The sequence below is a fragment of the Rana temporaria genome, chromosome 4 (assembly GCF_905171775.1).
Source record: "Rana temporaria chromosome 4, aRanTem1.1, whole genome shotgun sequence".
In the NCBI taxonomy this organism is placed as follows: domain Eukaryota; kingdom Metazoa; phylum Chordata; class Amphibia; order Anura; family Ranidae; genus Rana; species Rana temporaria.
In genome coordinates, this window is record NC_053492.1 from 42,546,879 (window position 1) to 42,560,440 (window position 13,562).

Sequence of the window (13,562 nt, forward strand, 5' to 3'; positions counted from 1 at the left end):
ACGGCCCCACAAAAAATAAACGCCGTTCTTTTGAATGGCAAGAAAGCGGTGACGTCATTGACTACGACGAGCCGGTGTCTCGTCACATTCGATTCCACCGCCGCCATCTTGCTACACCCCAGACTAACGTTGTATGCTACCACGCATTTGTCAAAGTGTTATCGAGCATGCGCGGTTTTTCTACCCTGCAGGTAAGCATGCAGACGACCGGTTTTCTTGGCAGGAAACACTCTGCTGAGAATCCCGACGGGAAAATAGAGAGCAGGTTCTCTATTTTCCCGTTGGGATTCCCATCTGTTTTCCTGATGGGTAAACTGCTAGGGAGCATAAACACAGCCGGGATTTCCGGCCAAATGCTCTCCTGGCAGTTTTCCTGCCGGAAAACCGGTTGTGTGTACGAGGCTTCACAGAAAAAAACTCCATTAAGACAAACCATTACAATTACCTTAACAGTAAATAATCCTAAATCCTGTGCAAAAATCTAAAGTTTGTATGCCATATAGCAGGGGTTCCTTTGATTACCCTTATAGACCCAATTTCATCAGTTTTTCTCAACCTTTTCATCCCTAAATCCTTAAAATAATTTTCAGGTCTCAGGGAACCCTTACTGAAACCAATTCATCAGGGGTCAATGGGGAAAATGCCCCTTACATTGATGGTCAGTAGGAAGAAGGCAACCCTAATGCCTTGTACACACGATCGGAATTTCCAATGGAAAAAGTCAGACGGAATTTTTTCATCGGATATTCCGACTGTGTGTGTGCCTCATCTGTGTTTTTCCATCGGAAATTCCGTTTGTCTGTATGGAACTCCGACAAAGAAAAAAAACATGCATGCTCAGATTTAAGTCGACGTATGCTCGGAAGCATTGAACTTCATTTTTACCGGCTCGTCGTAGTGTTGTACGTCACCACGTTTTGGACGGTCGGAATTTGGTGTGACATTGTGTATGCAAGACAGCTTGAGTGGAATTCCGTCAGAAAAATCCGTCTGGGTTTATCCCAATGGAAATTCCAATCGTGTGTACGGGGCATTACAGTAGTTGTCAGTATGCCACCCTTGGCTTTTCCAAGTTGCATTGGCTCTGGAACTATGCATATACCATCAGATAGAAGATTAGTCAGCTACAGCTCAAGGAACCCCTAGAAACCTCTGGAAGAATCCTAGGGTTCCAGGGAACCCTGCTTGAAAATGTCTGCATTGCAAGTCTATTGTTGCTTGGGGGGAATTTTGTTGTGGGTGATCCATTGTTGCCAGGGGGAATCTATTGTTGCTGGGGGGGGGGGGGGGGGGCTCTATTGTTAGTGACTGCAGGGGATCTATTTTTGTGCTTTTTTTGTTATTACAAAATTCCATACAAATTCCATACAAATTACAGTACTGGGAGGTAGGTAAGGGGTGAACCCAAGGAATGGTGCTTGTAGGTGGATAGGGGCAGAAAAAAGAGGTGACTCAGAAAGGGGGAGTTCCTGCACCTATTCTCTAAGAAAAAAAAGCCCTGCATATGGATATCTAGAAAGAAAATCATAAGAATGTTATCATATTTACATATAGTATCTCACAAAAGTGAGTACACCCCTTTACATTTTTGTAAATATTTTATTATATCTTTTCATGTGACAATGTCCAAATTGGGCCCAAAGTGTCAATATTTTGTGTGGCCACCATTATTTTCCAGCAATGCCTTATCCCTCTTGGGCATGAACTTCACAGGTTGTCACTGGAGTCCTCTTCCACTCCTCCATGATGACAGCTGGTGGATGTTAGAGACCTTGCGCTCCTCCACCTTTCGTTTAAGGATGTGCCACAGATGCTCAATAGGGTTTAGGTCTGGAGACATGCTTGGCCAGTCCATCACCTTTACCCTCAGCTTCTTTAGCCATCTTGGAGTTGTGTTTGGGGTCATTATCATTTTGGAATACTGCCCTGCAGCCCAGTCTCTGAAGGGAGGGGATAATGCTCTGCTTCAGTATGTCACAGTACATGTTGGCATTTATAGTTCCTTCATTGAACTGTAGCTCCCCAGTGCTGGCAGAACTCATGCAACCCCCAGACTAAGGATGAGCCGAACACCCCCCTGTTCGGTTCGCATCAGAACTTGCGAACACACCAAATGTTCGTGTGAACTTTAGAACCCCGTTAAAGTCTATGGGACTCAAACATTTGAAATCTAAAGTGTCAATTTTAAAGGCTAATATGCAAGTTATTGTCCTAAAACGTGTCTGGGGACCTGAGTCCTGTCCCAGGAAACATGTATCAATGCAAAAAAAAGGTTTAAAAACTGCCATTTTTCAGGAGCAGTGAATTTAATAATGCTAAAAGTGAAACAACAAAAGTGTAATATTACTTTAAATTTCGTACCTAGGGGGGGTGTAAAGTCAGCATGTGAAAAAGCGCATGTTTCCTGTACATAGAACTGTCCCTGCACAAAGTGTCATTTCTGAAAGAAAAAAAGGCATTTAAAACCGCCTTTGCGGCTCTAATGAATTGTCGGCTCTGGCAATCCAGAGATGATTTATTCATAAAAAATAAAAAGCGTGGGGTTCCCCCAAATTCTATTAACAGGCCCTTTAGGTCTGATATGGATATTAAGGGGAACCCCCCGTCAATTTAAAAAAAAATTATGTGGGGTTCCCCCCAAATATCCATACCAGACCCTTCAGGTCTGGTGTGGATTTTAAGGGGAACTCCACCCCAAATTAAAAAAAAAAATGGCGTGGAGTTCCCCCAAAAATCCACACCAGACCCTTATCCAAGCACGTTAACCTGGCTGGCCGCAGAAAAGAGGGGGGGACAGAGTGTGCCCCCCCTCTCCTGAACCGCACCAGGCCACATGCCCTCAACATGGGGAGGATTTTTATCATGTTGATGGGGACAAGGGCCTCATCCCCACAACCCTTGCCCGGTGGTTGTGGGGGTCTGCGGGCGGGGGGCTTATCAGAATCTGGAAGACCCCTTTAACAAAGGGGACCCCCAGATCCTGCCCCCCCCTATGTGAATTGGTAATGGGGTACACTGTACCTCTACTATTTCACGAAGGAAGTGTAAATAGTTAAAAAAGAACACACAGACACCGTAGAAAAAAATCCTTTATTAATAAAAAAAAAAAAAAAAAAAAAAAATGCGGTGGTAATCCACTCTCAATGCGGCTCCCTGCTCCAACGTTGTCTTCTATCCAGCGACGGATGATCTCTCCAGTGACGGGTGATCAGCGGTCCGGTCCAGCGATGAGAAGATCCATCCTTCCAGAGCGCAGCAGGCGAGCTCCTCTCTCGCATCATTCCGCTGGGCTGTGTCCAGCAGAGAGAGGAGCTCGCCTGCTGCGCTCTGGAAGGATGGATCTTCTCATCGCTGGACCGGACCGCTGATCACCCGTCGCTGGATAGAAGACAACGTTGGAGCAGGGAGCCGCATTGAGAGTGGATTACCACCACTGGATTTTTTTATTATTATTAATAAAGGAATTTTTTCTACGGTGTCTGTGTGTTTTTTTGTAACTATTTACACTTCCTTTGTGAAATGGTAGAGGTACAGTGTACCCCATTACCAATTCACATAGGGGGGGGGGGCAGGATCTGGGGGTCCCCTTTGTTAAAGGGGTCTTCCAGATTCTGATAAGCCCCCCGCCTGCAGACCCCCACAACCACTGGGCAAGGGTTTTGGGGATGAGGCCCTTGTCCCCATCAACATGGGGACATCCTCCCCATGTTGAGGGCATGTGGCCTGGTGCGGTTCAGGAGAGGGGGGGCCGCACTCTGTCCCCCCTGTTTTCTGCGGCTGGCCAGGTTAACGTGCTCGGATAAGGGTCTGGTGTGGATTTTTGGGGGAACTCCACGCCATTTTTTTTTTTATTTGGGGTGGAGTTCCCCTTAAAATCCACACCAGACCTGAAGGGTCTGGTATGGATATTTGGGGGGAACCCCACGTCATTCTTTTTTTAAATTGACGGCAGGGTTCCCCTTAATATCCATATTAGACCTGAAGAGCCTGTTAATAGAATTTGGGGGGACCCCACGCTTTTTATTTTTTATGAATGAATCATCTCTGGATTGCCAGAGCCGACAATTCATTAGAGCCGCAAAGCCGGTTTTAAATGCCTTTTTTTCTTTCAGAAATGACACTTTGTGCAGGGACAGTTCTATGTACGGGAAACATGCGCTTTTTCACATGCTGACTTTACACCCCCCCTAGGTACGAAATTTAAAGTAATATTACACTTTTATTGTTTCACTTTTAGCATTATTAAATTCACTGCTCCTGAAAAAACGTCCGTTTTTAAAACTTTTTTTGCATTGATACATGTTTCCTGGGCAGGACCCAGGTCCCCAAACACTTTTTAGGACAATAACTTGCATATTAGCCTTTAAAATTAACACTTTAGATTTCTCCCATAGACTTTAACAGGGTGTTTCGCGCCTTTTCGAATTTGCCGCGAACACCCATAATTGTTCGTTGTTCGCCGAACAGGCAATGTTCGAGTCGAAGCTCATCCCTACCCCAGACCATACCAGTCACACCACCATGCTTGACTGTAGGCAAGACACACTTGTCATTGTACTCCTCACCTGGTTGCCTCCACACAAGCTTGACACCATCTGAACCAAATACCTTCATTTTGGTCTCATCAGACCACAGGACATGGTTCCAGTAATCCATGTCCTTAGTCTGCTAGTCTTCAGCAAACTGTTTGCGGGCTTACTTGTGCATCATCTTTAGAAGAGCTTTCCTTCTGGGACGACAGCCATGTGGACCAATTTGATGTGGTGTGCATAGTATGGTCTGAGCACTGACAGGCTGACCCCCACCCCTTCAACCTCTGAAGCAATGCTGGCAGCACTCTTACATCTATTTCCCAAAGACAACCTCTGGCTATGACGCTGAGCATGTGCACTTGACTTCTTTGGTCGACCATGGCGAGGGCTGTTCTGGGTGGAACCAGTGATGCTAATACAGTGATCAGTGCTAAACAATATGCACTGTCACTGTACTAATGACACTGGCTGGAAAGGGGCTAACATCAGGGGCGATCAAATGGTTAAATATGTTTCTAGCTGGTGTTTTACTAAACTGTGGGAGTTGCTTGTAGTAGGGGAAGGCAGAGATCTGTGTTCCTGCTTATCAGGAACACAGGATCAATGCCTTCCCCATTGACAGAACGACAATCTGTCTTGTTTACATAGGCATTCTGAAACGAATATGACATTCTGTAACGAATATGAAACAAGAAAATCCGCTCCAGGTGAGGCTAATCCCCACACACACTAGTCAGGTGCTAGCCCAGCTCGTATGCTGTATATCATAAGAAAATAATTTCGAAGCTTCATATGACAAGTCGTTGACAGATGAAGCAGGGGACAAAAAGGTAGATTACCGTAATGACTAAGCGCTAACATTTGCTAACATTTGCACATCTACCTCTTTGTCTCCTGCTCCATCTGTCAACCACTTGTCATATGAAGCTTCAATAAAAGGATTTTTGGAAGTGCAGCCGTCCGGAATTATTTCCTTCTGTGTAACGAATAATCGGCAGGTGCCGGCGGACATCAGGTCAGTGGTACCTGCTAATCGACTTCTGACGTGAATAATCACAGCGGGAGCAGGCCGACGGCGGCGGGCCTGCGCGCTCCCAATCCGGAAGTGCTGGATCTTGTACTAGGCACGTGATCCAGCACAGAAGAGTCGTTTTGCTGCCGTATACATTTGGCAAGTGGTTAACAGATGGAAATGAAAAGCGATCATATAAAAACAACATGTGAAACCCCACATTTGCCACTGTCCTCATAGACCAACTGCCACTCCCCAAAGCAGTATGGGCATATGAGGGGAGAGGGAGAAATGGGGGATGCAGGTCCTCGGGCTGAGCAGGCCAGGTGTGCACTGAGACCACCTAGCGCTGACACAAAGCGAGAAGATTTAAGGAATATGGTTTAAGAAATATATTAAAAAAAACTAATAAGGTGTTTCAAATAAATAAAAAAAGTGTCTATGAGGATCAAAAACATTGTTTTTCCTGATGAGATTCTTGGCAAGAATATCTTGCCGCCCGAGTGTACAGACACTCATTTCAAAAGAACCGCTGTTCTTTTGAAAGGCAAGAACGCAATGACTTCATCACATATGCCGATAATGCGCTCGTCAGATTAGATGCCGTCGCCGCCATCTTGCTGCACCCTACCTATACCTAGGAAGCTACCGCGCACGTGTCAAAGTCATTTTCAGCATGCGTGGGTTTCCACGTTGACAGGTAAGTATACACACTCTCTGGTTTCTCGGCAGGAAAACACTGGCGTGAATCACGACGAGAAAATAGAGAGCAGGTTCTCTATTTTTCTCGTCGAGATTTTAGGCAGTTTTCTCGACGAGAAACCTGAAAGCCTCGTACACACGCTCGGTTTACTCGGCAAGAAAGCTCTGCCAGCAGTTTTCTTGATGGTACTTGCCGAGAAAACCGAGCGTGTGTACGAGGCTACACATTATTAATATTATTATTATAAGGATAATTCAGCGATCTATTCCCATTATTTCACGCCTATGCCCCCAAGGGATATGGATACCCCCAGGCCCCAGCTAAGAACTAAGGGCCAGATTCACAAAAGAGATTCTCCATCGTATCTCTCAGAGTATCTATGCGACTGATTGATAGAATCAGTTACGCATAGATAGCCCTTAGATCCGACAAGTGTAATTGTTTTACACTGTCGGATCTTAGGATGCAATACCGCGGCCGCCGCTGGGTGGAGTTTGCGTCATATTCCAGGGTCGGGTATGCAAATGAGGTTTTACGGCGATCCACAGCGGTTTTTCGCGTTCGGTACGTCGTCGCTAGTCTAGTTTCCCGTCGCAATTTTAGTCGTCCTTTTACCTGCCCTAACTTTACACAGCCCATGTTAAAGTATGGCCATCGTTCCCGCGTCGAAATGTAAAAAAAATATTTTCTTGCGTAAGACGTCCGGGAATACGAAAGTACGCTACGCACGTCGCCGTTCGAAAAAATGACGTCACTTCGCGCAAAGCACGGCGGGAATTTCAAAACGGAGCATGCGTAGTAGGTCCGGCGCGGGAGCGCGCCTAATTTAAATGGCACACGCCCCTTTGAATTACGCGGGCTTACGCCAGAGCGCGCCGGCGTAAGTTTTCATGCAAGTGCTTGGTGAATCAGGCACTTGCGATGAAAACTTGCGGCGGTGTAACGTATCTACTGTACGTTACGCTGCCGCAGTTCTATGTGAATCTGGCCCTAAGGCCCCTTTCACATTGGGGCGTTTTTCATGCGGTACAGCGCTAAAAATAGCGCTGCTATACCGCATGAAAAATCATGCCCTGTAGTGTTCAATGCAACGCGGGCGGTATTAACCCTTTTTCAGGCCGCTAGCGGGGGTTAAAACCTTACCGCTAGCGCCCGAATATCGCGGTAAACATGACGTTATAGCCGCGCTATAAATAGCGCGGCTATACCGTCGCCGCGGCTCCACGCTGCAATGTGAAAGCAGCCTTATTCCTTATTATAACAAATACAAAGAACCTCATTTGGCAGTGACAAAGAGGCAAACCTATAAATTTGGCATAATCACAGCATAAGTGTAGGATGTGAAAGTCACACGTTGTTTCTTGGGGCTGAATAGACAGGAAACCACATCTCTTCGCATCTTTGTTAGCTTTCATTTAGAGGAAGGTATGTCCCGCACATCCCCTCCAACGTCTGGCCAATATTTTAGGAGTTCTGCGTTATATATGGTTCCATATGTGTCCTCTGCTCTCCATCCACACCGCTGATGGGGAGACTTTGAACGTGCGGCATATTTTCCCCGTACACTAAATGAAGATCACGGACGCAGATTATAGCGCTGTGTTCTTGGAAGAGAGTTCAAATTGTTTGAGGCTCATAAAGAGGTGAAGTGAGGTTTATGTGAATAACACTTGTGTCATGCGAAGTTCTAAGAGATGAAAGAAATCCCACGAAGCAAAGCCGTAGATGTGCCGCCACAGGGTGATATGCGCCAGTTTATCCTCACAGTGCAGCAACAAATATCTTAATGTTTCCGTCAGTGGTAGAGGGTTGTGGTAATTGCTGAATCACTCCGTTCTTTACATTTAATTACTGCAATTAAAGAAATGGAATTCCTATAAAACAAAAAGCTGTAGTTCTCGTCTAAATTCATCTAAAGTGTTGGTTGTCAAATACCTTGTCAATAGGCAATTCATGACTCTCCAACTGAACTACAGATCCCAGCATTCTTCTATTAACTTTGTAAAGAATGGCCCTAGATAAGTCTGTTTTTTTGTTTAATCACTTGCCTACGGGGCACTTTCCCCCCTTTCTGCCAAGACCAATTTTGAGAGTTCAGCGCTGTCGCACCTTGAATGACAATTGCGCGGTCATGCTACACTGTAACCAGTGGTGGTATTTAATCACTGCTGGATTTTACATTTTTATTTAAAAAAAAAGACCAAAATAAAAATATGTTTTTTTTCTCCTTCACTGATGGGCGCTGATGAGGGGGCACTGATAGGCACTTATGAGGTGGCACTTATGGGCACTGATGAGGCGGCACTTATGGGCACTGATTAGGTGGCACTGATGAGGAGGCACTAATATGCAACAACTATGGGTACTGATAGGTGGCACTGATAGGCAGCACTGGTGGGCATGGGCACTGATGGACACTGATAGGTGGCACGGATAGGCGGCACTGATGGGCATTGATGGGTGGCACTTATGGGCATTGATGGTAAGCAATGATGGGCATTGATGGGTGGCACTGATAGCCATCACTAATTGGGACTGATTTGTGACACTTGTGGGCATGGATTGCTGGCACTGGTGGTGTGTTATTGTAATCAGGGCACTGATGATCACTGATTACATGTCTTGATGTCCCCTGGGAGGAAATGCTGCTGATTGGCTCTCCTCGCCGTGTCTACATGTGACCGGCTGTGATTGGACACAGCCAGCCACATGGTTAAAGTGCCATGGCTCTTTACAGAGATCAGGGTCGCGCCGTGTCCTAGCAATGCGGCCGCAATCACCGATCACCATGATCCCTGCGCTGCACCCCCGCAAGAGTTGTTGTTCTGGGATGGCGTCATATGACATCGTCCCAGAACGAGAGTCGCACTGCCCCACCGTCATTTGACAGTTGGCAGGCGCCGCGGCAAGCAGTTAATTAGCAGGCTGACCAGATTCCCCCCAATTCGCTTATTTGAGGTGGATGGGGGAATCCTCAGCTGTGTCATTGTATCCTGACAGCGTGGAGACTTCCCTGTCCTCAGAATACACAGAGCAGAAATTTTCCAACAGGGCGATTGAACAGAAGTCAATCAGTATATGGGCAGGGCCTACTTCGTCCTGCACGCCGGGTTACTTTTGCCTGGCTGCTCAATTCCTGTGACCAGGCGGAGACTGCGGTCATGTGAATCGAACAGAGCATTACTTTGCCCAGGGGGCCATAATGCTATTAAGACCGCACTGCTGATAGGTGACACTGGCACTGATAAGCTGCACTGATATAGATGACACTGATAGGTGACACTGGCACTATCTAGCCCTGTTTGGGGGGGGGGGGGGGGCTTTGGTGACATATCAGGGTTCTCAACAGACTGTATATCTCCCTTTCTCTGCAGCCTCCGCTGCACTGGACAGTGAATGAATGGGAAGTGCTCTGTGCCAAGCAGCTTACTATTCATTCACAAACTGAATCATAGCACCCCCCCTTTCACCTGCAGCAGCTGATGGGAGAGGATAGAGGGAAGCTATCAGTGCTGCAGGGAGACATCGCAGAGTGAAACAATAGAGGTGGCAATCCTGTTTCTTTGCTGCATATATGTGGATGTATCTTTGTTGGATTGGGATGTCTCTTTGCCTGATTGAAATCTCGTTTTGTTGGATTAGACTGTCTCTTTAATGAATATATGGGTCTGTCTCATTGCTGGATTGGAATGTCTCTTTGCTGGGTTGGGCCATCTCTTTGCTGAATATATGGGGATGTCTGTTTTAATGGATTGGATTAATTTTCATATAGTAAATTGTAAGAGCGTTAAACAAAAATGGGTGCACTGAAGGACTCGTGGGATGGCCAGTGGGTGTATTCAGTGTGACGGCCAGTGGGCGGGCCCTGGGGAATGTTAGTGGTCAGGCCCAGGGGGGTCAGGCCTAAAGCTGTTTAAGGGGCCCCAAATGTTCTTATGGCTGCCCTGCCAAGAAGCATGCATGAAATAATGTTATTGTTGTTATTATTGGGGTAGATTCAGGTACGAATTGCGCCCTCTTACGGAGGCGCAGCGTACCGTTTTAACACTGCGCCTCCGTAAATTACCTGCACTACGCTTCATTCATGAAGCAGTAGCTACGTAATTTGCGCGGGCGCTCGTTAAAACTGCCCGGTGTAAGGGCGCGTAATTTAAATGATCCCGTAGGGGGCGTGGATCATTTAAATTAGGTGCGTTCCCGCGCCGAGCGTAGTGAGCATGCTCCGTCGGGAAACTTTCCCGACGTGCATTGCGGTAAATGACGTCGCAAGGACGTCATTTGCTTCAAAGTGAACATGAATGGCGTCCAGCGCCATTCACGATTCACTTATGCAAACAACGTCATTTTCAAATTTTGCAACGCGGGAACGACGGGTATACTTAGCATTGGCTGCGCCTGCTAATAGCAGGAGCAGCCTTACGCGGAACCCGACGAACGCAAACGACGTAAAATGCGTACGCAGGGCGCGCGTACGGTTGTGAATCGGCATTAGTATGCAATTAGCATACTCTACGCTCACCACTACGGGAACGCCACCTAGCGGCCATCGTAAGAATGCAGCCTAAGATATGACGGCATAAGAGCCTTATGCCAGTCATATCTTAGGCTGCAGTCGGCGTAACGAGCTTTCTGAATACAGAAAAGTCGTTACACGGCGCAACTAAGCAATTGCGCTGCGTAACTATGGTTATATTTTTATTATGTATTATTCTTATTGTTATAATTTTCAGGCACTTATTCACTTTCTGTGCGAGACAAAGACGAAACCCGGGGAGATTCCGTGAAACACTATAAGATCAGAATGCTGGATAATGGCGGATATTATATTTCCCCGACTCTCACATTTTCCTCACTACAAGACCTAGTGAAACATTATACTGGTGAGTATATAATATTCCTTTTCTTGTATGAAAGACCGCAGTCTCCATAATGGGACATTACCCTCTTACTGTCACAACTGTCCCTGATTTCAAGGAACTGTCCCTGATTTGGAACAATGTCCCTCTGTCCCTCATTCTTCTTCATTTGTCCCTCATTTTGGTCTGATCTATATAGTTGTATATAAAATGCACTTTTTATCTATCAAAAAGTGATTTCCAGCGCTAAACCTTTCATCTGATCTCTAAATTGCTACATTTGTAAATTCCAAATGCCAATATAAAGGAATAGTAGCGGTAAAAAAGCACTTGTGGGTTTAACCAATCTTGATTTTTTGTACAATTCTCCTTTAACCACTTAAGCCCCGGACCAAAATGCAGGTAAAGGGCCCTGGCCAGTTTTTACGATTCAGCACTGCGTCACTTTAACTGACAATTGCGCGGTCATGCGACGTGGCACCCAAACAAAATTGGCGTCCTTTTTTCCCCACAAATAGAGCTTTCTTTTGGTGGTATTTGATCACCTCTGCAGTTTTTATTTTTTGCGCTATAAACATAAATAGAGCGACAATTTTGAAAAAAATTCAATATTTTTTCCTTTTTGCTGTAATAAATATCCCCCAAAAATATATATTTTTTTCCCTCAGTTTAGGCCGATATGTATTCTTCTACCTATTTTTGGTAAAAAAAAATTGCAATAAGCGTTTATCGATTGGTTTGCGCAAAATTTATTGGGCTAGATTCAGGTACCTGCGCGCCTAGTTACGGCGGCGCAGCGTATTGTATTTACAGGAGCAAGTGCAGTATTCACAAAGCACTTGCTCCGTAAGTTGCGGCGGCGTAGCGTAAATGGGGCCAGCGTAAGCCCGCGTAATTCAAATGTGGAAGGGGGGGCATGTTTTATGCTAATGTGTGATGACCTGACGTGTTTTACGAACGGCGCCGTCCGTGTACATATCCCAGTGTCTCTCAAGTACGCCGCAACGACGCATTGGTTTCGACGTGAACGTAAATTACGTCCAGCCCTATTCGCGAACGACTTACGCAAACGACGTAAAAAAATCAAATTTCGAAGCGGGAACGACGTCCATAATTAACATTGGCTGCGCCACCTAATAGCAGGAGCAACGTTACGCCGAAAAAGCCTTACGCAAACGACGTAAAAAACTACCGCCGGGCCCACGTACGTTCGCGAATCGACGTAACTAGGTAATTTGCATATTCTATGCCGAAAACAACGGAAGCGCCCCTAGCGGCCAACGTAATATTGCATACAATTATACGCCGCCGCATTCAAGTTACGTCGGCGGAGGAAGACTATTTTTTAGACGTATCTGCCTTGGAGAATCGGCGTAACGATACGCCGAAGCAGATTTGAAATTACGGCGACGTATCTGGAGATACGCCACCGTAACAGGTACCTGAATCTAGCCCATAGTGTTTACAAAATAGGGGATAGTTTTATTGCATTTTTATTAATAATTTTTTTTTTTACTAGTAATGGCGGCGATCAGCGATTTTTTTCGTGACCAAGACATTATGGCGGACACATTGGACAATTTTGACACATTTTTGGGACAATTGTTATTTTCACAGCAAAAAATGCTATAAAAATGCATTGTTTACTGTGAAAATGACAATTGCAGTTTGGGAGTTAACCACTAGGGGACGCTGAAGGGGTTAAGTGTGACCTCATATGTGTTTCTAACTGTAGGGGGCGGGACTGGACGTGTGACATCATTGATCGTGCTTCCCTATATTAGGGAACACACGATCAATGACAGCGCCACAGTCAAGAACGCGGAAGCCGTGTTTACACACACCTCTCCTCGTTCTTCAGCTCCGGGGACCGATCGCGGGACACCAGGGGCGATCGGGTCCACGGGTCCCGTGGCCGCGGTCACGGAGCTTCGGACCAAGTTGCGGGCGCGCGCCCACGACCCACGGCTGGGCACTTAAAGTGGACGTACAGGTACGTTCTTGTGCCCAGCCGTGCCATTCTGCTGACGTAAATGTGCAGGAGGCTGTCCTTAAGTGGATAAGGGGCATGGTAGGGGTGTGTGTCCTATACCTGCATACTTTTGCTGATAGGTGTTTCTCATTCTCATCTCAAAAACTTGGGAGGTATGCCTCTGTAACCATTATGGTGGGGCAATAAAAGACTGGTTACAAGTTAACCACTTATGGACCGCCCGCCACAGAAATACGTTGATACTTTGAAGAGGAATACCGTTATGGTAGCAGCTAGTTACAGTAACCCAGGTACCCTCTTCAAGAGCGGGCGGTCTGCTTTCAGATAAAAGTGGTCTCTGTGGCGAATTCGCCTCGAGATCACTTTTATCGGCAGTGGGAGAGGGGGCCCCCCTCTCGCTGCTCTCTGATGCCCTATACCGCTTACCGGAGCCGTCGGCATCGGCGGAGGCGATCGGAAACTCTCC

General features: G+C 46.4%; 1 protein-coding gene across 2 annotated transcripts in view; it reads left to right on the forward strand.

Moving 5' to 3' along the window:
* Positions 1-13,562, forward strand: part of LOC120936179 (tyrosine-protein kinase Blk-like) — a 161,500-nt gene that overhangs the window by 30,243 nt on the left and 117,695 nt on the right. For both annotated transcript variants that reach the window (XM_040348337.1, XM_040348338.1), the window contains one exon: positions 10,978-11,127. In XM_040348337.1, coding sequence (XP_040204271.1) covers positions 10,978-11,127 — 150 coding nt within the window. The remainder of the gene's footprint in view (positions 1-10,977; positions 11,128-13,562) is intronic.